The sequence below is a fragment of the Ovis aries genome, chromosome 19 (assembly GCF_016772045.2).
Source record: "Ovis aries strain OAR_USU_Benz2616 breed Rambouillet chromosome 19, ARS-UI_Ramb_v3.0, whole genome shotgun sequence".
Taxonomy (NCBI): domain Eukaryota; kingdom Metazoa; phylum Chordata; class Mammalia; order Artiodactyla; family Bovidae; genus Ovis; species Ovis aries.
In genome coordinates, this window is record NC_056072.1 from 58,910,858 (window position 1) to 58,936,787 (window position 25,930).

General features: G+C 61.9%; 2 protein-coding genes and 1 long non-coding RNA gene across 6 annotated transcripts; 2 read left to right on the plus strand and 1 right to left on the minus strand.

Annotated features, from left to right (window-relative positions):
• Window positions 1-239: 239 nt before the first annotated feature.
• GP9 (glycoprotein IX platelet) lies at window positions 240-2,581 on the plus strand. Of its 3 annotated transcripts, none has more exons than XM_042236696.2 (3): window positions 240-363; window positions 1,090-1,275; window positions 1,366-2,581. In XM_042236696.2, exon 3 carries the CDS (start codon window positions 1,378-1,380, stop codon window positions 1,918-1,920), a length of 543 nt encoding a protein of 180 aa, XP_042092630.1. In that variant the 5' UTR covers window positions 240-363; window positions 1,090-1,275; window positions 1,366-1,377; the 3' UTR covers window positions 1,921-2,581. The 3 variants fall into 3 exon arrangements, with proteins under 3 accessions (XP_042092630.1, XP_042092629.1, XP_060258682.1); XM_042236695.2 differs by having other exon boundaries at window positions 1,154-1,275; XM_060402699.1 differs by having other exon boundaries at window positions 262-363; window positions 1,090-2,581.
• RAB43 (RAB43, member RAS oncogene family) lies at window positions 2,457-22,006 on the minus strand. Of its 2 annotated transcripts, none has more exons than XM_060402698.1 (3): window positions 21,712-22,006; window positions 8,016-8,193; window positions 2,457-5,151 (listed from the first exon to the last, which is right to left on the minus strand). In XM_060402698.1, the coding sequence occupies exons 1-3, from the start codon at window positions 21,907-21,909 to the stop codon at window positions 4,901-4,903; spliced, it is 627 nt and encodes a 208-aa protein (XP_060258681.1). In that variant the 5' UTR covers window positions 21,910-22,006; the 3' UTR covers window positions 2,457-4,900. The 2 variants fall into 2 exon arrangements, with proteins under 2 accessions (XP_060258681.1, XP_027813648.1); XM_027957847.2 differs by having other exon boundaries at window positions 8,016-8,199.
• Window positions 22,007-22,203: 197 nt separating this feature from the next.
• LOC121817305 (uncharacterized) lies at window positions 22,204-25,337 on the plus strand. Its single transcript, XR_006057167.1, has 2 exons — window positions 22,204-22,699; window positions 24,997-25,337. It is a non-coding gene; the product is annotated as an uncharacterized LOC121817305 (long non-coding RNA).
• Window positions 25,338-25,930: the final 593 nt, after the last annotated feature.

The window sequence follows — 25,930 nt, forward strand, 5'->3', positions numbered from 1 at the left end:
GCTGCCATGCCCTCCTCCAGGGGATCTTCCCGACCCAGGAATGGAACCGGGGTCTCCCGATTGCAGGCGGATTCTTCACCAGCTGAGTCCCCAGGGAAGCCCCGGGATGCACTGCACCCTCTGATAAACCGGTTGACCCGCGGTTCTGTGCACAAGTTCCTGGAACCCCCGAGGGCCGCCGCCTCTGCAGAGAGGCCCTTCAGGGGCTGCACACAGGGATAAGCCAGGCTATTTTCACCATTTCCTTCCTCCCACTGAGGCAGGGGTCACCGTCGGCTGCTTCACACAGCGCGGCCAGCCACTGTGGCTCCAGCCAGGACAGTTCAGGCCACAGAAGGGTTGCCCCGAGGGCGGGCCAGTCAGGTAAGTGGCCCTCATCACCCAGCACCACCTCCCACTGTGCGGGCCCCTCCTGGGGGTTGGGGGCCTCTGGGTCCAGGCCTGGCAGAGAGAGGCGGCCTGTAGCAAGTCCAACCTCTGCCCCTCTGGGCAGGGGCGGAGTGGGGGGCGGGGGCAGAGGCACGGGCAGGCATTCCCTCTGAGATACCAGGTGCTTGGTTGAGTCAAGAGTCATTGGTTTATCAAACAGACATTCCTTGGAAGCCTGCCACGGGCCAGCCCTGATGGGAGCCCACCTTTGGAAGGGGAGGTAGCCTCCACCAAGTCCTGGAGGGGCAGTGAGCTGGGGTTTCTAAGAACCCAGTGCAAACCTGGTGTCTGACAGCGCTGGGCAGCCCTGGAGAAGGCAGTCTCTCTCTCTGGGCCTCTTTCCCAACTCCAAGCCTGAGCCTCGATCTAGGGCTTTCCAGATGGAGCCCGGTCTGGGTCCCCTTCTCCACCCTACCCTGCAACCAAGCAACCTCAGCCAGCTGCTCTGCATACCAGGGACTCCGAGAAAGTTCACTCTGCTGTGAACCAGGAAGAGGGGTTTGAATTCACGGGCCAAGGGGTGGTCAGTGGTGTGCACGCCATCTGCCAGGCCCAGGCTTAGGTGTGCAGGGTGCTGGGGAGAGGCCCTGACCTGGCCTGCTGTCATTGAGCGGGCGCCTGCTGCCCCCGGCCCTAAGCACGGGCTGGTGTCTCTGGCAGGGGGCAGGCGGGCCCACCCCTCCCAGGAAGCGGCTGAGTCCACTCCTCGACCCCCTCACCGTAGCCACCTTCAGGGTCCAGCCACCTGAGCATCCGGGGAGGGCCAGCCTGGCTGGGTCCAGGGAGCTTCACGCCCACGTGCCCACCACCCATTCCACGGAGGAGAAAGCCGAGGCCCAAGAGGAGGTGAGCGGTCCCCTGTCCAGTCGGGCCCCGCTGGCCCTCGGGCCCGGGCGGAGGCAGGCCGCCGGGCCCTCACTGCCACTGTCCCCGCAGCCCTCCCGCCCGATGCCCGCGTGGGTGGCGCTGCTGTTGGTCTGGGCGGCCGCCGAGGCCTCCGAGGGCTGCCCGGCCGCGTGCGCCTGCCGCGCGCTGGACACCATGGGGCTGCAGGTGGACTGCCGCGGCCGCGGGCTCGAGGCGCTCCCCGCCCTGCCGGCCCCCACGCGCCAGCTCCTGCTGACCAACAACAGCCTGCGGAGCGTGCCCCCCGGCGCCTTCGACCACCTGCCGCAGCTGCAGGCCCTGGACCTGGAGCACAACCCGTGGCGCTGCGACTGCGACCTCGTCTACCTGCGCCTCTGGCTGGAGGACCGCGCGCCCGAGCAGCTGCAGCGCCTGCGCTGCGCCGGCCCCGCCCACGCCGCGGGCCGCGCGCCCGCCCAGCTCAGCGGCTGGGAGCTGGGCGCCTGCGGCTGGAGCCTGCGCGAGTCCTGGGCCTGCCCGGGGCCCTGGTGGGACGCGGCGCTGGTGGTCGTGGCCGCGCTGGGCCTGGCTCTCCTGGGGAGCCTGCTGTGCACCGTCGCGGTGCCCCGGGCCAGTCGCCAGTAGCTCAGAAGAAACCCGCCGCCAGCCAGCCCTTATGCAGGCTCGGAGGTGCTTCCCTCCTAGCGCCCTGGAAACCCGCATCCCTGTGTTTAGACACTGATCCGGGCTTCCCTATTCCCCGAGTTCCTAGTAAAATGGCTGGGTCCACCTCCACCTCCCGCCCTCCAACTACCCCCAACCCCATCTCTGGAAAACCCAGGGCCCTTTCCCCGCTCCCGCCCGGTTCTCATGCCTCCTGGCTGCTGGCACCCACGCCCCACCCTGGCCACGTGACTGCCCACAGCCTGGGATGGATGCTGGAAGCACGTGTCCCCCGTCTGAGTAAACCAGGGCTCTGGCAGAGGATGCGTCGTCCAAGGTTGCAAACCAGCCCAGCGTCTGAGTGGAGGCCGGTGGGGCACCCAGTGTCTGTCTCAGAAGGGGACCCAGGGCAGGCAGGGGCAGCGTGTGGGCTCGGAGCCCCGCTGGGGGACTCTGGGTGCGTGGCTGCTGGGGCCATCTCCAAGCGTCAAGCAAGAGAACCAGTCTGGGTGCGGAGAGCACGTAGAGAAACGTTTACTGGTTTAGGGATGTGTACACTCTGGCTCGGCTAAGTCTCCATAAAGGCAACTTGTTCCCATGTTTTAAAAAATAGATTTGCTATAAAGATTCGTATATTCATAAATAGGCAATGAGAATTTCCAAACGCAACAGCATCCTGGCCTCAGGCCCTCCCCACCCCAGGCAGGCTCGGGGGTCCCTGAGGCCCCAGCCCCGCCGCCCTTCCTGGCGAAGTAACTGAGTTCAATATGAATTAGGAGCTTCCTCCAGCTCCGAGCCAGCTGGGGCCTGTGTCCTTGGGGTCAATCCTGCCCTGCTTCTGGGACAGGGACCCACCGCTCTGGCTTGGGGGTCCCTGGCCCGCCCGCCCTCCTCCTGTGAAATATAAACCTCCCTGTCCCCTGGTCCTCCTTGAGCCCAGACCGCCGACCGCCTCCTCCGCGGGGGTGGCTGGCAGCTGGGACAGTTGCCCGCCCTCTGGCCCACTTCCTCTCCTGCAGCCCCTGGGGGTCGGGGGGGAGCCGGGACCCCACCTGCTCCTGATCTTGGGTAATTTATAAACAAAGGAAGAGATTGCATAGTTGGGAAGAGGCGGGCTGTGTCGTCTCACATCCGTCCCCATTAACTCTCACCGAGTCCAGGGCCGTCTGATAAAGACCCAGGGCCCAAAGATGGTGAGGGCCCTGCCTGGCGGGCACCCCCAGGCCACGTCCAGAGCACCGGCGTGGGCGTTTGAGACTGAGGACCCAGAACCTCGCAGGAGGTGGTTCTCGCCGTGGGCTGTGAATGACATGGACTCAAGGGGAGGGTGGGGGAGCGGGGAGGGCAGGGGCTGCTCCCGGGGCAGAGCCGTGTGGGGGTGGACACCGTGAGGGTGAACCACGTCTCAGTGCACCGGGCGCCAGAAGGTGTCGGGTGGGGGAGGGACCTTTCACAGCCCCCCTGACATCAGCGGGGGGTGTCCGCCTGCAGCATGGAAGCTCAGGCCTAAGCGCTCAGGGAGGAGTCCAGGGGAGGGGGTGGGGCCGCTCTGGGCGGAGGGGGCAGCAGGGACATGGCAGTGGGGAGGGGAGAGAAAGCGGGGAGCCCAAGGTGACCCCGAGTTCCAGGCTGCAGCGGGCACGGCCCGCAGTGGCAGAGGAGCCCCTGGAGCTGGACAGCTGTCCCCCTGGATGGTCCCTGCAGCCCAGGCCCCCTTCCTCCCTGAGGCCTGTGCGGCAGCCCTGGGCCCGGGCTCAGTACCTGTGCTCCCTGGAACTGGGGTGCCCCGCCTGCCCCCGGAGCAGAGCAGCCTCCCTCTGCAGGGCAGACCTGGGCCTGGACCAAACACCTGGGTCTGCCCGAACATTGGGCCTGAGCAGAGGGGTCCTGGGGTTGGAGGACCTCTGCCCTTGGCCCGAGGGGCCCTTCTGAGACCTCAGCGCAGGCACTTTCTGCTGTGCAGGCCGAGAGGCCAGGCCCCCACCCATCAGCAGGACAGAGGAGGGAAGCGGGCAGCCTTCTCGCTCCCAGTTCCCAGCCCACCCAGCCGACAGTGGGCTGACCCCCTAGGGCAGACCCCTGCCCAGCAGCTCCCGGCCCGACCAGGCCAGTATCCTTTCCTCCGGGACCAGAGCCGGCAGCCTGGCTGCAGAGAGGACACGCTTGGCAGGTGGGAGAGGGGAGGGGCTGAATGGGGAGGGGCTGGGGGTCACCAGGGGAGACCACTCACCCCCCCAGCCCAGGGGACAGTGCTCCTTCCAAGGGCCCCAGGGACCAGGGTCCCTGCTGTCGCTCTGACCTCAGCCCCAGCTGAAAGCCACAAGGGAGGTGGGCCCAGACCCTGGACGGCCAGGCCTGCGCCCTTTGTCTAAGCTAGACTGGCAGGGCCGGGGGGCACTGGTGCTCTGACCGTGGCAGCAAGCATCTCTGCACGGGGGGTGAGACGGGGTGGCCTCCACTAGTCCCTGAAACATCCATCCCCCCATCTCACATCCGCTCCCCCCAGCCTCCTGAGAACCAGGGCTAAATGAGTCACTGCTTTGGCAACCTGAGTGGAGAAGCTCTGGCCCCCAGACCAGGGCCGAGTTCTGCGGGTGACGGCCCCTGCTGGGCCCGGGGCAAATGGGAGAGGCAGGGCCTGCTGAGGAGGAGCCGGCCAGGGCTGGGTGAGGGCTGGCAGTGACGGAAGGAAGGGGGCCGGTGGCTGCACAGGAGGCCCTGGGGGGACCCGGGGCCCCAGCCGGGCACCTGGAAAGCCACAGCCCGCAGCAGCCTCGGGGGTGAGACGGGCCAAACCAGGAAACGCAGGGCTGGGGGGATGCTCCCAGGCCCCCCCAGGGCCACGGCCCCGGCTCAGGCCACCAGGCCCCTCCTGCCGCTTCCCTCGCGGAGGCCGGCGCTGCCGTTGCGGATGGTGGCGCGGCCTCCGGACGGTGACCCGGCTTCCCCTGCGGGCGCCCCGTCAGCAGCCGCAGCCCCAGCTCTCCGCGACGTCCTTGCTGTCCAGCTGGATGTGGTCGGAGCCCTTCTCGCTGAGCCGCGGGCCGCCGTGCCGCACGACCAGCTCGGTGGCCACCCTCACGAAGGCCTCCTCCACGTTGCTCGAGTCCTTGGCCGACGTCTCGATGGCACACAGGATGTCATAGTGCTCCGCCAGGCCCTGCGCCTCGGCTAGTGGCACCTCCCGCAGCTCCCCAAGGTCCGACTTGTTCCCTGCAGGCAAGCGGGGGCAGCAGTGAGGCAGGCGAGCCTGGGACTCTGTCTCGATTTTAATTCCCTCACCCGGCCCTTGGGGCCTCCCTGACGGCGTGAGATCCAGGTTTGATCCCGGGGCTGGGAAGATCCCCTGGACAAGGGAAAGGGTACCCACTCCAGTATTCTTGCCTGGAGAATCCCACAGACAGAGGGGCCTGGCGGGCTACGGTCCCTGCGCTCGCAAAGAACTGGACGCCACTGAAGTAACTATCACTTTCACTACCCCCTCGTCTCATCTCTTCTTTCTCTGTGCCAGGGGCTTGTATACTTTACTGAATTTTTTCTACGAAATAGAAGCAGCAGAGCTGGGCAAAAAGAATGCGGGTCCTTAGAGCTGGAGACAGCTGTGGGGAGGGACACCAGCTTCCAGCTGCCTGCTGTGTGACCTGGGGTGACTCACTGTCTCGGAGGCTCGGCCTGCGCACTCCGGACGCCGCCTTCTGCATAGCAGGGACTGACGGGCATGGGAGCTGGCCCCGGGCTGGCCCCCTGTCAACTCTGCCGTTGTTATTTAGTCGCTCAGTCCGACTCTGCTGACCCCAGGGCTGCAGCCACCAGGCTCCTCTGTCCACGGGATTCTCCAGGCAAGAACACTGGAGTGGGCTGCCATGCCCTCCTCCAGGGGATCGATCAAACCCAGGTCTCCCGCACTGCAGATGGATTGTTTACCGCTGAGCCACCAGGGCGTGAAGTTAAAGAAACCTGGTCGTGCCTCTTTTTTGGTAAAACGTTGTTATTATGTTTATTATTAACCCTCTCCTGTTTTAGAGGGGGATTTTTTAATCCTCTGTAAGATCATGGGTGTTGATGATTTTGTGCTTCTGGTAAGAACAGTGCAGACCACAGCTGCTCTGAGAGCATGCCTCAGCTTCTCCTCTGAGGTCTAAGGGGATTCGTTATATTTTAGGTAATCTGGTCAGCTGCTCCTTGGCCCAGTTTATGCAAGACTTTTTTTTATACATCTCGGAGAAGGAAATGGCAAGCCACTCCAGTATTCTTGCTTGGAAAATCCCATGGACAGAGAAGCCTCAGGGGCTCCAGTCCATGGGGTTGCAAGAGTCGGACATGACTTGGCGACTAAAGCGAGCGACTGCCTTTCATAATGTGGTCACAGGGACAACAACAAATAGGCGCCGTAAAGACCTGGGGGTCCCTAGCGGGCCAGTGGCTAGGGCCCAGGGCTTCCACTGCTGGGGCCAGGGTTCGGTTCCAGGTCGGGGAACCAGATCTTCCAAGCTGCGTGGTATGGCCAAAACACACACACACAGACGCCGTGAAGAAAAGCCCGGCAACTTGTCTGATAGCTGGACACAGTGCAGCAGCCCGCGTCCATGGAGGGCGCTTACTTGGCTCCTGGTTTCAACAATCGGAAAATAAAAGCATACGTGGTGCCCATGACCTGACCGCAGGTCGGCTAGCTCACTGTGTCAGGAGAGGCCAGCATTTTTCAGACGTGGAAACAGCACTGTCATCGCACGGTTTACAGCCCGTGTGGCTCTGGTGGCCCCGTGCTGCAACACCCGGGAATGACGCGGCTGTGCTGGGGTCTGCCCCGGAGGACCGTGCGGGGCAGGGGCAGAGGCCGGAGGCGACTGCGCACAGGACTTGCAGGCGGACCTGCGGCGGCTGCTGACCCGCGCTCGGCGCGCTACTCCCTTCTCGAGCTTGTGTGAAACGCTCTGCGGGGAAGGTTTTGTTCTAAGTCCTGGATGAAAGGGGGGCGTCCAGGCAGGTGGGAGGGCCCCCTTCCTGCCGGCGGGTGAGGAACAGCCTGGCCCAGCGCACCCACGCTCCAGCCCAGGCCCCTCTGTACAAGCCCGCTGAGAGGATCCAGCCTGAGGCCTGCGACAAGGGCCCCAGGGACACACATCTGGGCCACAGCTTCCTGAGTCCGGGTCTGGACGTTGATGCAGGAGGAAAAGGCAGAGGCAGTCAGGGCACAGCCCGCAGCAGTGGTTCTCGGGTGGACTCACCACGGCACCTGGAGCCTGCCGGAAACTTGTGCTCACGGGCCCACCCAGCCCTCCCGATCAGATGCTCGGGGGGTGTCCGACTTCAGAGGGTCCTGGAGGTGGACAGACGCCCACCCAGCCCTCCCAATCAGACCCTCTGGGGGTGGGGGGAGGGGTCCGACTTCAGAGAGGCCTGGAGGTGGACAGATGCCCACCCAGACCTCCCGATCAGACGCTCGGGGGATATCCGATTTCAGAGAGGCCTGGAGGTGGACAGACGCCCACCCAGCCCTCCCGATCAGATGCTCGGGGGGTATCCGACTTCAGAGAGGCCTGGAGGTGGACAGACGCCCACCCAGACCTCCCGATCAGATGCTCGGGGGGTATCCGACTTCAGAGAGGCCTGGAGGTGGACAGACGCCCACCCAGACCTCCCGATCAGATGCTTGGGGGGTGGGGTGGGGGGTCCGACTTCAGAGGGGCCTGGAGGTGGACAGATGTGTGAGAAGGCCCTCTGCAGCGGATGGCAGAGCGAGCCTCTGAATCACAACCAGCCTCCTTCATGTGCTCAGGGGCTGCGTGGACTGGGGAGAAATCACTTCTCATTTCTGAGCCTCCTGATGCAGGAGGAGCAGGCAGGGTTCTGAGAAGACGCGTGACATAGAGGGCACCAGCCTCGGCCGTGGCGCGGCCACGTGGTGACTGCCTCCAGGCGCCTCCCCTGGTTCCCGCTTTGGTGCAACTTTGCAGGCGATTAGCAGGAACCGCATCTTCTAGGTCATGTTCGGGTCCTGGCCCTGTGCCTGCCTGGCCAAGCTCCGCCCGCCCTTCGCTCAGAGAGGAGACAGCCAGACGGCCAGCCAGCCTCACCGATGAGCAGCTGCACGATGCTGGAGCCCGCGTACTTGCGAACGTCCTCGATCCAGCGCGGCACCGATAGGAAGGAGCTCCTCTTGGTGATGTCGTACGCCAGGATGGCCCCGTTGGCGCTGCGGTAGTAGCTCTGCGTGATGGTGCGGAAGCGCTCCTGGCCAGCCGTGTCCCAGATCTGCAGCTGGAGAAATGGGGGCCCCATGAACCTGCGGGTTCAGGGGACCAGGAGGCCAGGCCCCCAGACCCACCCCTAAAGCGCTGCTTCTGCAGGGCGGACCGCCAGCAGGTACCAGACAGGACGGGCCAGGAGGTGGACAGGGCACAGAGGTCTCCTGGCCTCTTGGAAGGCAGCTCAGCAGCCTGAGCACGATGGGGTGGACCAAGGAGAGGCAGAGCCCCACCCCCACCTCCTGAGTCCTGGGGGGCAAAAGTGTAGGCTCCGCGCTGAGGCAGGACGTGCGCTAGACCCACGTGACACCCTCTCTGCCCTGGACACTGGCTCGCTGCAGGACCACGTCCAGCGCCTCCCCCACTATGGGGAGGCCCCCAGCCCTGGGGCTCTCTGCTTGGCCTCAGCGGGCCCGGGGACGATGCCAACACTGGGACAGGGGGCTGGGGGAGGCAATGGGCAGAGTCTGCTCCTGGGGCCTCGGTCATCAGCTGACTCAGCCTGTTAACCCCAATCCCAACTCCAACCGCAACCCCGACCCCAAGCGCAATGCTCCTCCGGTGCAGGCCCTCGCTGCCCCAGCGCCCCTCGGCGCTGCAGGACAGGGGCCCACGTGGCAAGATCATCTCTGGCTCCCAGTAGGAGCAGTGGGCTGGTAGGAGGGACCCCAGGGTGGGGGTCTTCCGTCTGCACAGGCCACAGGCCCGGGGACCCTGAGGACACTGGCTCGGGCCCCAGCCCGAGCTGCAGGCCACCTGCTCTCCTCCATGGGCACAGGTACTCTGGGGCCTCTCTGTCGGGTTCTGAAGGAGTGTCCCAGGTGGGGACAGACCCGGAGGCCTCGCACAGTCCTGTGGGCAGGACCCCTAGCCCAGGCACTGTGCACGTGACCACCTCTTCCTGGCCCCACAAGACAGCTGACGCCCTCTGGGCCGCGACTCGCCAAACCAGACCCCCTGTCGGATTCTTCCCGTGTGCTCTGCAGGGTGAGGGTCTCCAGGAAGCAGGCCCTGGGCACCGCTCAGGCAGGGGTGATGGAAAAGGCGGGACCCTCAGCACCACGCCAGCCCAGGACCCAGATGACCAAGGACTCCCCTCCACACCCCAGAGGGGAGTGCAGATCACGAAGACAGAGGCCAAACAGACACGGGAGAAAGCATCCTGGACAAAACAGGAGCCCGGCAGAGTGCCTCGCGATCTCAGAAACAGTCGTCAGCATCTTCATTAGAGAAGACCCACGAAACGGTAGGAGATCATCTTCATTTTCAGTAGATGGAGCATTTGGAAAGGAAAAAAAACATCTTGAAAGTTAGAAACATAAATGGAAAATGTGACGTAAGGGCTGGAAGACAGACCTGAACAACTCCTTCCAAGCAAAGGCAAAACAAAAAAACGCAGAGACGGAAAGGAGAGAAAAGGAATCGTGGAAGCTGCCTAGATGGTCCACCATCAAGACAGTAAGAGATTTGGGGGGAAAAAAAGAACAGTAAATTCAAAACAATGCTTCAAGAAAACTCCTCGGAACTGATTGAAAGGGCCACCGAGCAGGCACGACGGAGGAAGACGGACCCACAGACTCTTGGCTGCGGGAACTACTCCGTGACAAGAAGGCAGAGGAAAGGGCCTTCACACTTACAGGGAAGAAAAAGAAAGGAAAACGGGCCTCGCGGCTTCGCACAAGAACCACATCCCATTAGATATCCAATCAAATGACGCCCAGAATTACGAAGGGAGATGACCACCAGCCCAGAATTCTCCCCTAATCCCTACGAGTCAAGTGCGATGGTTTAACGAAGGCGTTTTCAGACACACAGGTATCAGAAAATGTACCTGCCACCCTTTCTCAGGAAGCTGCTGAAATCAACCAGAATGAAGAAAACGGGGACCCAGCAAACAGGACTGAACACAAAGGAAGAGAGGTGGCGGGCCCCCAGCGCGGGGGGAGCTCCCCAGAGCCTCCAGCGCGGGCAGAGTCACTAGCGGCGGACACCCCCTGAACGCCCAGCGGACGGGAAAACGCAGAGGCGGCCGTGCTGGGACGCCAACGGCAAGCAACGCGAGACCACCCCCCACCCCGAAGGGAGCGACGCTCGCGGAGCCCACCCTGAGCACCAGGGAGCCTTCGCCGGGGCTCTCCTGCGACTGGACTGGCCGCAGGACAGGGGCGAGCGTCCGAGCAGGGCACGGCGGTCCCGCTGAGCCCAGGAGGCAGGGAGCAGAGCCCTGAGCAGCTGATGTGACTGGGATGGAGAGCGAAGCAGGGGGTGGGAGAGCCCAGGAGCCGGTGTCGGGGCAGGGGCGTCCCTGGGCGTCCCGGCCCGCGGGCCCCGTGCATCGGCTGAGACTTGAACCAGACAGCAGCTCCTCCGGGGATGGGAACAGACTGGACGTGGAGGCTGAGCCCTGCTGGGAGGCCTTCCGGCACAGCCTTGGGGAGGAGGCGCCTGAGCCCCTCGGAGTGACCGAGGTATGAGGCCAAGACGTCAGGATGCCTGCGGCTACATGGGGACCACGGTGAGAGGCTGGCCTCCTGACACCTGCCCAACAAAGCCCAAAGCTAAGCTCGCCGTCTGGAGGCCAAATTCCACCAAGGTAAGAGGCTAGAGAAACACCATCGGGCTTGCACCTGTCTGCCCTAAGAAAAGACGAAGGCCAGACACACGTTCAAGGTGATCAGCCAGTCGCTGGGTTGACTACAAGGACCAGAATCCGTGCTCTTCAAAAGAAGATAACACAACCCAGAGTCAAACAAGGTATAAACCAGTATTTCTAATATACAGTAGGAAAAAATTACTAAACGTGGAAAAGTAAATAAATAATAGGGAAGATTGGACTCCCTAAAGAGAAGCGAGGTCAATGTAAAATGAGGCCAAAAGGGACCCAATATTGGACTCTGGGGACACAAAGAACTAAAGCTATTATTTTCAGTGTAATCTGAGAATTAAAGGAAAATATCACTCTTGAGTGGGCAAACAGGGAGTTTCAGGAAAGAAATGAAATATTTTACAAAACATTTGTAAAATCGTATTTTAATAGGGTCAAAATTCTAGAAGGTAAAATCACAGTAAGTGAAGTGGAAAATTCATGTACTGAGCGTAACAGCAGGATGGAGAGGAAAGAGAACCAGTGGGCTTGAAGAAATTATCTAGAGACTATTTACTCTGACGAACAAAGTGAAAAAAAATGAAGAAAAATGAACGGGACGTTGACCGAGATAAAGTGATGTGCTGGACCCTAAAATAGGCCCCAATAAACCTCCAAAGACGGCGTTCTCAAAGAATACTCCTCGAACCACAATCCAAGACAGAAATCAACAACGCGCTGGGACAGACTTCTTCCAGAAGATGGAGCTGAGAGGAAGCAAGACAGTGAGGAGAAAATTACACGGTATGTTGGACAGGTGAGGAGAGGAGAGTCACGCCAACGAGGGCAGAGTCTGGAGCTGAAAGAAGACAATCGCGGCCGCCAGGGAGAGCTAGGGACCCCGGGAAACAGAAAATAACCGTGGCATAGTCCACACGCCACACGGCCTAGCCCTGAACAGCTCTGACTAATCACAGCGTGCGCACTCAGCCGCTCCAGCAAGCACTCAGCGCACACCTGCTCTGAGTTCCAGGCACCACAGGAAACAGACGCAGATTCCTGCGGTCAAGCTCACCGTCTCGTGCAGGAGACAGATGCTAAGCAGTGAGTAATAAGGGTGTATAACATATTAGCTTACACGGAAATACAGAATGTAAACAGAAGAGTTGCTATAAAATCTGTACTGAAATAATCCGTGTGCTATAGACAGTGATGAGAGGGAAGGACGCAGGGGAAGCGGCCATGAAATACGGCGAGCAAAGGCATTTTAGGTAGGAAGCCCTCAGTGAGATAGCTGTCGAGGCGAGACCTGAAGAAAGTTACCTAGCTGGGCGGATGCCCGGGAGACGCGCATTTCCGGGCGAGAGTGCAAAGGCCCCGAGGCAGAGGCACAACCGGTGTGAGCAGCAAGAGCACCAGTGTGTCTGGAGCAGAGTGAAAAGGGAGGGAAAAACGGGGCTTGACCGAGAAGCGAGAAGGGGCTGGAGTGTGAGGAGCCCTGCCTTCCCTGGGAGTCGAGGGGTCACCAGGGCTTTGAAGGCAATCAGATTTGCTTTTTATCAAGATCACTCTGATTACTGCATGGAGAGGAGAGCACGCATATGGGGCGTCCCCGGTGGTCCAGAGGTTAGGAATTCCGTGCTTTCACTGCCAACGGTCCGGGTTCGATCCCTGGTCGGGCAGCCAAGGTCCCACAAGCAGCTGTGCGGCTCACACACAAAATGGGAGAGAGAGGACAGAAACGGGGGGCCAGCCGGGAGGTCACGGCCGTGATTCGGGCAGCGGTGGAGGTCGGGGGACGTGGGCAACTGGGGTTCACTGTGAGAAGACGACGGAAAGGAAGTTAGCGCTGATCTAATCAGCGCCGCCACACGCCTCTGCTGGGAGGACCAAAGTGTGTGCGAGAGAGACGGGGGCAAGGGCTGTGCTGAGAGCTAAAGCCTCGGGTCCCAAAGCAGGAAGTCGATGGAAGACGCCTGTGCGTCGGGGAGGAGGGGCAGCAACAGAAGCGAGAGGGAAGCGAGCCGGAAGTGCTCAGGAGGCCTCTGCGTGAGAGGCCTGTGGACGCATCACACACCCGTGTAGCTGACGACAATTACAAACCAGTGATCAACCGACCCAGCCGGCCACAGGTCACGGCATCTGGGGCAGCCCACTCGCGAAGTCTGGGCAGGGCTGGAGGAGGTATTTTTGGAAAGTAGGTCCTTCCCGCGGTGGTGATCTTGCCACCCTAGTTCTCCGCGTCAGAGCCGGGGGAGGAGAGCCAGGTCAGGACGCAGCAGGGCCAGCCACGCCCTCTCCAGCCTGGACTCTCAGGCTTTGGCATCGGAAAAGGGACCATGAGGCTCTGCCGGGGGATGGCAGAGGCGGCCCGATCTGTCCCAGGCCCCAACGCCCTTGGCACTCCGGGAGCCGGGAGCAGCCAGGCCTGGAGCGCCCCGCCCTCCAGACAGCCATGGACAGCTCCTCCAGCAGGCCAGGCCCCAGGGGGCTGTGAGAAGGGTCCCGAGTTGGAGCCACCTGAGCACCATGCGGCCTGAAACCCGACGAGAGGTGCCGCCTGGATGCGCGGCGGGGGGACTTGCGAGGGGCGTGCTGGGGGGCATCACACGGGGCCTCGGGGGCGTGGGCAGAGACCCCCAGCCCCACGGCTCAGAGGACAAGGGCGGCTCTGGGGGTGCGGCAGCCGGCCAGGGGAGGCATCTCAGCCTCACGCTGAGTCCAGGCCCGGCCTCCTGTCTGCCTGCCTTCCCGCACAGCCCTCCGCAAGGCCCAGCACGAAGGCACTCCCGGGTGCGGGGTCCCCTCTGCCTTGGGAGCTCCTGCCCCTTCACGGGGCTCACCCGCCAGGCAGACACCAGGCTCCCTGCAGACGATGGCCTGACCTGCCTGGCACTGGGTCCGCTTCCCACGCGGCGCCACCGGGGAGCCAGCGGAACCCGGCCAAGGTTCTGCTGGCCATCCACCCCTAAGGGCACCCTTGGGCCTCCACATCGCCCGTGGGCCGTGCCCACCTGGCCTGTCTGTCCCCCACTGGCCCTAAAGCTCCACAGCCTCCACCCGCGTCCAGATCCCCACCTGAATCGCTCCTGCCCAGACCACCGCCACCCACCCCCGAGTCCCCTCCTCAGCAACTCCACCGCCCGGCAGGCACGCAGCCCTCCTCCAAGCTCTATCCCTCCTGCACGTGGGTCTCCTGGGGGCAGGTGCCGTGTCTGCCTGGCTCTCTGTGTGTGCCCAGCACCGAGCTCAGCACCTGCACGCACAAGGTGCTGGATAAACACAGTGCGCTGGTTGGAGGGGCACCTGCCCACCCGTCGAGCCTCGCCCCCCTCCAGCAGCCCGGTGCGGAGCTGCGGCCTGGACTCAGCAAAGCTCCCTGTCGGGCCACCTGCATCCTCACGGAGAGTTTCACTACTCAGAGTGCAGAACCGGAGCTGGCGACCGAGAAACACCTGCTGAGTTGAAACCACCACTGGGCACCCTGTGCCCACCTGCTGGGCGTCCTCCACCTGCGCTCACTGGACGGATGGACCAGCACCTCGGGCTGCGAGCCACACCAAGCCCCACTCCCCATCTTCCCAGCCAGGCTCTGTCGTCTCCCAGCTGACTCTGGGGGCTTCTCTGGGTTGCGGATACCCAGCGTGAAGGCCAGAGGCGTCTCCGAGGCGCAGATAGTCAGAGTGAGTCCGGGTCAGGACAGAAGAGGGCCCCGGGCGGGGGAGCTGCCCACTCCAGGTCACCAGGGGCCAGCTGGGCGAGTCTCACACAGGCGGGTGGGGAATTCATGGGAAAGGACAGCCTCCAGGTGCGGGACCAGCCTATTTTCCCTTCGAAGGGCCACCTCTAAGAACTCCGGGCTCCCACTGTCCCTCTGGGTCCCCACACCCGTGATGAGAATTATCATTGTCATAGCCCCTTCTCCAGGAGAGACTGCATTCACCTTGACCTTTGGTGAACCCCTACTGGACCTTCTGGGTCACCTGGTCAGCGGAGCTCCCCCGACACCCGGGCCTGGGCCCCACACCGAGTGGACCTGCCTTCCCCGCGGTCCTCAGCCCTCTGCTCTGGACTCTATAACAGCACACAACACAGAGGATGCCGACTGCCCCAAACTTGGTGCCCTTGGGGGCCAGGCAGGGGCCGTGAGATGCAGTAAGATGACCGAAAAGGATACCCTGCCTAACGCACATTCAATTAAAACAAATCGCCACTGTGCAGGCCAAACGAAATGGGCCTCACGGCGGGCAAACGGGCACAGAGCTGTGTGCACGGCTCCTGTTTGCCAGTCTGACCCTCGCTGTCGAGAACGGGCTCTGGAGAGGGCGGACTGTCTCATCCCTCTAACCCGGCACAGAACCAGTGCCCGGCCGGGAAGGAAGCCCTCTGCGGGCAGGTCCTGTGGTCAGGCGGGCAGGCCAGGCGCTGCCCTCCAGGGAGGCTTCCCACGAGCTGCAGCGGGAAGTCAGTTCCACTTATGAGGTCACAGAAACCTAAGAAGGAAAATCAGCTGCGCCGGAGCCCGTGCCCAGCACCGTCCCTCCCGGTGGGCACACAGAGGCCTCTATCCCAGCAGGCTTCCCCCGCGGGACAAGATGGGCAGGACGAGGCGGGCGGGACGAGGCAGTTCTTTGCTTCTTCATAGCAGAAGGGGACCTTGGAAAAATTAGTTCTTAAGCCAAAACTCTGAAAACTGGTCAGATGGACCCAAACCCGAGTCCCCACGCTGCTGGCCGTGGTGTCTCGGGACGCGGGGGGCCTGAGCCGGAAGTGGTCTGCAGGCCCCTCCCAGCGGCCGCTGTCACTTCTACCTTGGTCCCTGAGGGAGAACTTGGCCCAGGCTCGAAAACAGGCCTCAGCCCAGAGGCAGGTGCACGGCCAGGAGCACGTGGCCTCGAGGAGGATGGGGGCCTTCCCATGGCCCAGTGGCTGGGACTGCACGACCTCACTGCAGGCGGCCCGGGTTCCATCCCTGGTCAGGGAACTAGGCCCACGGGCCACACTAAGAGTTCACACGCCGCAACTAAGTCCTGACACGGCCAGATAAAGAAAAAGGAACCCCTCAGTGATCGCGGTCCAGCCTCCTCACACAGGGGCCCAGGGAACTGACTTGGGGACCGAAAGTGACCTGCCCACCATCTGCCGGAGGCCGCCTCTGCAGGTCTCGGGGATGAACCTTGTCCCCCACACAAGGCGACTGCCTGCGCATCCTCGTGAAGGCCCAGTCTGCCGAGAGCCAGGACTCTGCTTTCAGTCGGGCCTCTTCTGGGACCAAAGGCCTCCTGGCAGCACGGGAGGCTCCGCTCCAGCGGCTCCTGACCCTCCAGGGTCATCAAACCCACCCCGTGACCCAACATCGGGAGACGCGGACACGGTTTCCCCGGGAGACCACTTTGAGAGGGACGGATCCTAGAGACACATCTAAGCTCCGGTTGCTGCCTTTTGCACAAGCTGTGTGCAGAGTCACACACCTGGCCCGCGGCTACTCAGGCCTCTGCCCAGGGCAGCAGAGGCCAGAGAGGCCAGGCAGGGAGGGGACAAGTCTGTGACGCAGAGACGGGCCTGGCTCACTGCCCCTGACTCCCAGTGCTGGCTCGGCTCTGCTGCTGTGCGCTCAACATGACAGCATCTTGCAGGCTGTTCTAGAAGGCAGGTGCGTCCTTCTGTCCACACTAGCCATAGGCACCCCTTCTCCCAACTCATCTGAATTCATCAGGATTGGTTTAACGAGCGGAAGGCATCAGGAGGTCGATGTGGCACCGCCGATCAAAATCTAAGAAACCGTGAAACACGAGTGACGCGCGTCGACCTGGAGGTTACGTTGCTCCCAAACCTTTCCGTGGGCAACTGTGCGCGAGCGTCTCTGGCAGCGGCACAGGGCGTGCACGCAGCAATGAAGAACAGGCGTCAGATGAGGTTCTGGTTCAGGCCTGCCCACAAGGCCTTCGCCTCCCCATCTGGGAAATGGGGTCTCACAGGGCGGCAAGGACCACGTGGAGCAGAGCACGTGAAGCAGAGCACGTGAACAGAGGTGGAAACAGGGAAGACGGGGGACGGAGGGAGGGCTGCTGGGCACCCCACAGCCCCTCCCGCCCAGAGCCTCCGGAGATAGCCCTGCGACACCAGCTCTGCAAGGGTCGCACGGGCCGAGGGGAGGAGAGAAGACCCGGACGGGCTGAAACCACGCCGACCTCAGCTCCCACTGCTGATGCTCTGCTGTGCGTCTGGCCCTTCAGCTCTGGGGTGACCGGGGAGCAGGCCAGGCAGCAAAGCCCCCCTTCCTGCGTCTGCCCACCACACCTGCTGCCTCGGGACTGGCAGACTCCTGGGAGGCAAGGCCACTCTGCCGTGAGGATGGCCCTCACAGCGCCCGGAACACACTTCCTCCAACCACCAGCAGGGCCCAGAACTCTTCTCTTACCCAGTGGTCCTTTTGCTATTGCTGATCAAAATTAGCAAAGTCAGACTAATTTTATCCAAATAGGAAAAAGCATGTGAGCAAGGCCAGACCACCGGCGGGAAGGGCTGAGGACGCAAACGTCAGACAGAAGCCTGTGCCTTGCACTCCGGCCCCGCCCCTTGCAGAGCTGGACCGAGGCCGGGTTCAAGGTCCTGAGGCCCGGGCCCCGGGGCCGAGACTGAGCTGCATGCCAGACAGCCCTGGCCACCTTGCCTGCACGGGGACAGCGACCCCGACGGAGAGCCCGACACAGCAGTGCACCCCTCTGGGGTCAACCCACCTGCGCATCCCCTGTGAGGTGCAGACCATTTTACATAACAGGCCTCTGTGTTGTCCCAGATAAGGTGGGAGAGCGGTGCCCAGGCTGCATCCGGGATTTAGAACTGGCTGAGATCTCCTGGGGGACGTGAGGTGGGGGGGCCGGGCCGGTTAAGAAATAGTCTTAATAATAATCCCTAGGGAGGAAAATGCTAACAGCAGCAACAATAAAATAATCCCTTATGTTTGGAGTTCCTTGGTTTATCCACAACAGCACCTTCAGGATAGACAAAGAGACAGGTTAACACTGACTGCCTTCTTAAAGGGGGACAGAAATGGAAAAGAGTTTTTAACAGCATGGCCTTTTGTCTATGAACCTCTGATCCATGGGGATGGATTATCCAAAGACATACAAGGGGAATTTGTAACTGTTTTGAGCAGGTCTGTAGTTGTCCAGCAACCCCGAGAGGTAGAGTGAACAGTCCCGTTTCATGAAGGAGGAAGCCCAGGACTCCAAGCAGGGAAAGCAACTGGCCAGGGTTGAGAAGAGGCCGAACGGAGCCAGATGAGAGACTCAGACCTCCAGACCCCCAGTCCAGGGGTCTCCTCCAGAGATGCCACTGCTGAGAGGCCCGCGGCCCCCAGAACCCCCTCCAGGTTCAGCCTGCAGGCCAGAGCCTCCCCCCAGCAGAGTGCTCCAGGAGCCCCGGGTGCGGCCGTATGTTCTGTTAGCAGACAACACCCTGGAAAGTCCTTGGGGTTTCAACTTCCACCCTCATTCCTGAAAATCTCAGAAATGCCCAAGTCCACGCACTGTTCCCCAAGTGTGGTGGCCACAGCTGCCTTTTCACGAGTCATTAACATGCAGAATCTCAGGGTCACCGTTCTGGGCTGAGGACTGACGGGCAGTCAAGTGTAAAAGTGGATGCTGGACTTAGAGCCAGTGAGATCCTGGGTCCAAAGCCTGGTTCTGCCACGGACATGTGTGTGTCCTGGTCACTTCCTTATCATCCTGGCTTCAGCTTCCTCCCGTTAAATAAAAATTAAGGAGCAGGCATATAGTGGGCACCGTCCATCTGACACTGAGGCAGGTGTGGGGATTCACAGGGTGTGGGGTACGCAAGGCAGACTGGATCACAAACAAGGCAAGGTCAAGTCCTGGTAAAGGCTATGAACTCACCCTTAAACTTACCCCCCAAGGGTGGAGGGCCTCGGAGGTCAGGAAAGGCCTCTCTGAAGAGGCGCCCGGGGCAACAGCAACCGAAAGATGAAGCAGCTGTGACACAGAGGCCTGCGGGCAGAATGTGGGCAGGCGGGGCCGCGGGTGCAAAGGGCCTGAGGCAGGCATGTTGGAAGGACCAAAAGGGCGAGACAGGCTGGACAGTTCGCTTGAGGCAGGGAGATGACGTGGGCAAAGCAGACGGAGGCCCAGCCCTCTAGGACAGGGGTTGGGATGTCATGCTGGTTGCAAGAGGGAGTGACTATTGAAATAAAGGGGTTGAATTCCATCTGTGATGGCCCTAACTTTCTATTTCTTGGAAAGCAGAACTCTTTATTCAAATAAGGACAAGCAGGACCTAAACGCCACACTAGACGCAAGTGCCAGCACGGCTCTACTGGGTGGGAAGCGCGTTAAGGCGCCCCGACCCCGCGGCCTCCCCCTTCAGCCCACCGCACCCCAGACACTGTGGCCAGACTGCCGAAGAGCGAGGGGTGAACCTCCCCCTGAGGTTCCTCGAGCACCAACGAGAGCCGCCAGCACAGGCGAGGCGGCCCAGATCACACTGGACACTTGCTGGAGCCCGGACAGGCCTGGGAGGGTTTTAAAGTAAATCTCTGATGCGGACGAGCCTTCTGCAGAAACAGCGATGAAATCTGGCTCGTCGAGGGCTCCAGTTAAAGTCACACTGCTGCAACCGGAGAGAAAACAGATGGGCAGCTGCCAGGGCCCGGGGCGGGGGAGGACGCTGACAGAAAGGGACGCCCGGGAACGTTCCGGGTGGACGGGAGCAATCGGCCCCTGCACGTGCTGGTGCGGGCACAGGGCTGCCCGCATTTGTCTAGATCACAGACCTGGGCACCCGAAGTGAGAGAGACTTGCTGTGTGTTAAGTGGAACTTCGATAAACTTTTTTGACTTTTTTTTTTTTAAAGTCACATGGCTGGAAGACACCCCAAAGATATCTTATGGGTGAGGAGAAAGGACCTGCTGAGTCCAAGAGCCCAGAATCCAGGACTCGGAAGCCTGTCCCCGCTGCCAACCCCCACCTCCCGGGTTCAGGCCACGGTCTCTTCAGTGCTGACGTTCGTCTTTCTCTGGCTGCAAAATGTAAATAACTGCCTATTTTTACACTGCCTGTTTTTACAACAGGCTTTCCTACTCCACGCAAACGGAAGCAGCGGTCGGGTGCAGGGGAAAGTCCCCGATGCGGTGGAGTCAGAAACGCTCCAAGAAAACCTCCCTGTCTGTTGCCTCCCAGCTGTGCGCCCGGGGAGGCCCGGCCCGGGGGAGGTGGGGCTGGGCACCAGGGCACATCTGCGCAACCACCGGTACACTGCAGGCTCTAGAGAGGGTCGGCCGCCGTGACCCTAAGTGGGGCTGCCTTGTCCAAACCGCTTCCCCATCCCAGACCCAGACCCGCCTGCCCCCCGGGAAGAACGCCCTGGAGGTGACCGTCAGGAGAGGGAACCGCCGAGCTCCGCCCTGCATTACACAACCCGCTCAGGTACACAGTGCAGCCCTGGCCCTGCCCTGCCTGTAACCTCGCCAGGTGAACAGGAACACCCTGCCCCCTCCCTGACCTCCGTCAGCACCGGGGGCGGTGGGGGGGCGGCGCACCCTGATCCCTCACGCCCGTCCCTCAGCTGGCCCCTTCCCCGGGCTGCTGGCGGCGCCTCAGGGCACAACCCATCCCGGACGCACTCCACCCAGCCCACAGCTCTTCCCTCCACCTGCTCCATAGGGTGGTCCCGAATAGTGACTCAAAGCTGCCTGCCACACCTTGTCCTTTTTTCCTGTCCTAAGGAGATCCAACATACACAAACTCCAAAGACTATTAAAAAAAAAAAAAGGATCCCTGGGGGCATGGAGTTTCTGCTTTCCCTTTCATCTACTCCAAAGGCGCTGAGGGCTTGCTGAGGGCTTGTAACTGCTGTTGGCTGACTTCTCCATGGTGAGGCTGGCGGGAGGCGACACCCAGAAATTATCCCTATTTTGCAGAAACAAAGAGCTGAGCTTTCTGGCAAAAGGCAACCGGTAGCAGACCCAGGCAGCCCAGCGAAGCCGGGCACACGGTATGGGGGCTCAACCAGAAAACACGGAGGTAAGGGGACCACCCCTGCCCAGGGCTCCTGGGAGCCAGGCCAGAGCCGGTGGGAACGCAAAACCACGAAAGAGAGAAAAGGATGTCAGTCCGGCGCCATTCAGCGAAGCTACCGAGCAAGAACAATGGTCTCGCAATCCACCACGGAGGGCTGACACCCACGTTAAGAGACTGACGGGCGAATCACAAACGCTAGTTGTCAGACCGTCTCCAGGACGCTTCGGCAGCTACATCCCGCGGTTCTGGAGAGCCACCGCCGGAGCCTGCGGCTCGCCCCCACCTTCCGGGGCCGTTTTCAGCTCCCGTCGGGCGGCAGCTGGGGGAGGGGACCCGGGCGGCCCGGCCGAGTCAACTTCCACCACCCGGTCCACAAAGACACTGCAGGGAGGCGTGGCCAGGCCGGAAATTCTGACAAAAAAGTTTTGGCCCTCCGGTCCCAGAAGCAACTACTTCCTGCTCCCTCCTAGTTGTGCGGGGTCGGAGAGGGGGAGGGTGTCCCTTGCGGCCTGGGGTCCCCACCGAGGGCCGAGCTGGGGGCCTCGACCGGGGTGGGGCAGGGGCAGGCCAGCCCGACGCCCCCGGGGCCTGCACCCGAGGCTCCGCACCGCCGGGCACCGGAGACTGGAGCAAAGTCCCCGGGGGTGGGGTTGTAGCTCGCGGGGCAGGGCCTTCTCTCCGCACCCCCCAAACACGCGCACCCCCGCGCCCCGAGGCCCGCCATCTGCGCACGGAGGCCGGCCCCGACGCCAAGGCCCAGGCCTGCTCGGACGGGACGAAGGGCAGGGGCCCAGCCGCCGCGGAGCGGTCAGGCGCTCGCTGCGGCCCCCGCCCCCGCAGGGGAGACCCTCCAGGGCGGGGCCCGACCCCTCCAGCCGCGGGGGGCCCGGGCCCGGCCTCCCACCTTGACCCGCTGGCCCTGGACCTCCAGCGTCTTCATGGTGAAGTCCACGCCGATGGTGCTGCCCTGGCGCTCCGAGAAGGCGCCGGTCTTGAAGCGCTGCACCACGCACGTCTTGCCCACGCTCGCGTCGCCCACCAGCACCAGCTTGAACAGGAAGTCGTACTGCTCGTCCGGGTCCCCGGGGCCCGGCCCCGCCATGGCGCGGGAGCCCAAAGGCCGGCGCTCCGGACGCTGGGGCGGCCTGGGCGCGCGGAAGCCGCGGGCCGCCTGGCGACGTGGAAGCGCCGCAACACCTGGGGAAGGGGCGCCGCCGCCCGCCGGCCGCCCCGCCCCGGCCCGCCCCGCCGGCCAGGCCCCGGGGCCGCGGCTCCGCCCGGGACGCGCCGGGTCCGGCCCTCAGCGCCGCGCCAGGCCAGTCCGGCCCCGCGGCCCGCGCTGGGCCCCGCCCCCGGCCGGGCCCCGCCCCCCGCGCTGCCCTCGGCCCCGCCCCCAGCGAGGCCCACCCCAAGGCTCGACCCAATCAGAACCCAACCTCAGGCCCGCCCCGGCCGGGCCCCGCCCCCAGCACTGTCCTCGGCCCCGCCCAGTCCCTGAGAGCAGCCCTCAGTAGGTCAGCACCCTCGGCCCCGCCCCTAAGCCCGCCCACAGCGCGCCTGTACCCGCCGCGCCCCCACCGCCTATTGACGCCCGGGGATCTCCCACCTGGGCCGTGCCAAACTCAGTCTGGAGCGGCTTCGAGAGCAGGGGAGGGTCTCTGGGACTTTTGATTCAGCCCTTGGGCCCAGAGTGGCCTCCTCTAGAACGGATCTAGCGTGGACAAGCATGGCAGTGTCCCTTCGGGGCTCACACCAGGGGGCCGACAATGCGTTTCCCTGTACTGAAGAAGGGAGAGGCCTGGGACACGCTGCAAGGAGGAAACGAGGAAAGAGGCCAAGAACTAAGCTGGCCACAGAACTGAGAGGAGAGCTTGTGGGACCGTGTGCTCAAGGTGACCCCCAGAAAGCTGGGACATGGGGTTAGGGAGACCTGTTTGGTGGGGGCTAGTTTGGGGGGATCCAAAGGGCTGGGAGATCCCAGCCCAAAAGGCTGAACAGCAGTGGTGGAAGGTGGAAAGTGAAAGTGAAGTCGCTCAGTCATGTCCGAATCTTTGCTACCCCATGGACTGTAGCCCACCAGACTCCTCCGTCCATGGGATTTTCCAGGCAAGAATACTGGAGTGGGTTGCTGTTTCCTTCTCCAAGAGAGGTTCCCAACCCAGGGATTGAACCCGGGTCTCCCGCATTGTAGGCAGACGCTTTACAGTGGTGGAAGCAGCTGCCCTAACGGGCTGGCTCAGTTGGGAACTTGGGTCCAGTTGAGGGAACTGACCCACCTGGTGAGACTTTCCTGAGCTGAGGAGCGAGGGAGGGCTGTGGGGAGCTCTGTGGAAGGCGGCCAGCTCCCCAGGTGGGCTGGTCCACCAGGGCTCTTCAGAGAAACGAGACTCGATTGTCCATAAGGGGCCTCGTTGTTCAGTCGCCCAGTTGTTTCCGACTCTCTGCGACCCCATGGACTGCAACATGTCAGGCCTGTCTTCCACTGTCTCCTGGAGCTTGCTCAAACTCATGTCCATTGAGTCGGTGGACATGAGTCCACCCAGCTCATCCTCTGTCATCCCCTTCTCCTCCCGCCTTCAATCTTTCCCAGCATCAGGGTCTTTTCCAATGAGTCAGCTCTTCACATCAGGTGGCCAAAGTATTGGAGCTTCAGCTTCAGCATCAGTGCTTCCAATGAACACCCAGGACTGATTTCCTTTAGGATGAACTAGTCGGATGTCTTTGCTGTCCATGGGGCTCCTAGATCAAATGGGACCCATTCCCCTAGCGTCTCCACAGTCATCCGGATGGACAGGAACTGAGAACACTCCTGCCCTTTGCAAGGGGTCTCGTACAGAACTCCAAATCCATGGGAGCTTACACTTTGATTAATGCCTGTTATGGGTCAGGTATGCTTCTAAGACTTTGGAATATTTAAGTGAACAAGGCAGAGAAATATCCATACCCTCTGCAGCAGACAAGGGAAGAGGGACTTCCCGTAGCTTACGGAGACCACAGAGAGCAAGTCCACCAGGACGCCCGAGAGCCTGGACCACCTTTACCGGGTGAGCAAGTAAGAGAAACTGGGCCAGGAGGCAAGGCAGACCCATGGAGAAGGGGGGAGAGTTACTGAGCTCCACTCCCATGGGAAACGCCCAACAGCACAGGAGAGCGGGTCTGGGAGGCCAGCTTTGGTGCATCAGGTTAGGGCCATAGGACACAGCCTCTATCCAGGGCAGCAGCAGACTGAAGGGCCTGGGACAGAAGGCTTCCGCACACCGAGCTAGCTCTGGGACCGTCAAAGCCCAGGGCCCCAGAAAGCAACATGTGCCTTCAGCTCTGAGTGGCCTCCCACAGCACCAGGTGGAGAGGGAAAGGTGTGTCCAGGAGACAGGACAGGCCAAGGTCCTGCCACTGGAGGCAGGGGGAGAGGAAGGAAGAAGGCTGGGTAGCTGCGGGTGCACTGGACGTGTGGTTGACTAGCTGAACTGGCCTTTCCTGGAGCTGGTTTGCGGGGGTTGGAATGCTGACCTGGGTATGGATTTTGCCAGGAAACCCAGCCACCATTTGCATTTGTGGTGTGATGGGACGGTTGTGAAACTGGGCTGTCGTGCGGGCTGCTTGGCCCAGATTTGTTAAAGTCATTTAGCTGTAAGCCAGCAGTAGGTTTTTACAGTCTGTTACGTATATCTCAGTCGTGTTGTTAAAAAATTAACTGCATTTCCTCTCTTTGGAGGCAGATTCCTTAGTGCCGTTTTATCTGAAATTGAATTATGCTCCTTTGAACTGCAGTAATGCAAAAATCTTGATCTCACCTAATGCCCCGAAACTTAGATAAATAACACATATCCCCCAAATTTTTCACAATGTGTCAAGAAGGACTTCACTGGTGGTTCAATAGTTAGCAATCCATCTTGCAGTGCAGGGGAGGCTGGTTTAATGCCTGGTCTGGGAACTAAGATCCCACACGCCACGGAGCAACTAAGTCGGCCTGCTCCAACTCCTGAGCAGCGAAAGGTCTCGCGACACGGCCAAGGCTCGATGCAGCGAGTCAGTCAATGAAAACACAGTTTAAAAAACGTGTCACGAATTTCACGTTCTTAGTGGCTCAGTGGTAGAGAATCTGCCTGTCCGTGCAAGAGATATGGGTTCGATCCCAAGTCTGGGAAGATCCCACGTGGTGTGGAGCAACTAGCTGTGTGCTCCACAGGTATTCAGCACACGCGCCACAGCTACAGAGCCTGTGCTCCCCAGGAGAGAAGCCCCCGCGGTGAGAAGCTCCTGCAGCAACGAAGACCCGCAGAGCCGAAAAGAATTCAATCTTCTTAAAAGCGAACGGTGGGTTGGCGGGATGAACCTGCACTGTGTGTGCCCTGCCACACGGGGGCGCCAGGCTCGCCGGCAGACGGAAGCATCTGCTGCGACCCCGCGTCCTCCGGGTCAGAACACCGCCGAGAGAAGAGGCCTCTCTCCCCTTCCTTCCTCCCTTCTTTTCCACCTTTTCCTGTGTACAGTCACCGCTGTTAAAATATACAGCCTCGAACAACGTCATCCGAGTTTTCTTTCATGGGCGGAGCCCAGGCTGGGGCTGAAAACGTGCCCCGGATCAGAAATAAAGGTGGAAAAACGCCATGAAGACCCAACCCCAGGCATGACGCCGTGCTCCTAATGCTGAAGCTCGCCTGCTGCAAAGCACAAAATAGGAGCTGCAAGAGCGCAGCAATACGCTGCAGCAGCTGCTGACTGAGGGGCACTGGGCCCGAGCTGGCTGAGGGCTGGGAGCAGCCCCCGGGGGCCGGGGCAGCATCAGGACGGGCCCTCCCACCTCTCTGCGGCCCCACCCCGGGGCTGTGCCCCCACTGGAAGACCGCCCTGGCTTCCTCCCCTCGCAGCTTCTCACGGCCCCAGTCCCCACAGAGCAGGCCTGCCAGACAGATGCCAGGACGAGCCCCAGACCCTGGGGACCCCTGCTCACCTCTCCCCCTGCCCCGCTCCCCTGCCCTGAGACCCCTCACAAGGGGACCGGGGGGCACAGTTCATCCTCCAGTTTGGTGATGCAGAGAAGAGCTGGGCACCCCTCAGGGAGCCTTCCCTCCACAGGCTGCCCTATTTGTGGGGGAGGGAACCAGATGGTGTGACCCCGG

Coding starts and splice junctions, on each gene's coding strand:
- GP9 (XM_042236696.2), top strand. CDS start 1,378: ATGCCCGCGTGGGTGGCGCTGCTGTTGGTCTGGGCGGCCGCCGAGGCC.
- RAB43 (XM_027957847.2), bottom strand. CDS start 21,909: ATGGCGGGGCCGGGCCCCGGGGACCCGGACGAGCAGTACGACTTCCTG. Junction 8,200..21,711: donor TCCAGGGCCAGCGGGTCAAG/GTGGGAGGCCGG, acceptor CCATTTCTCCAG/CTGCAGATCTGGGACACGGC. Junction 5,152..8,015: donor CATCGTGCAGCTGCTCATCG/GTGAGGCTGGCT, acceptor GCTTGCCTGCAG/GGAACAAGTCGGACCTTGGG.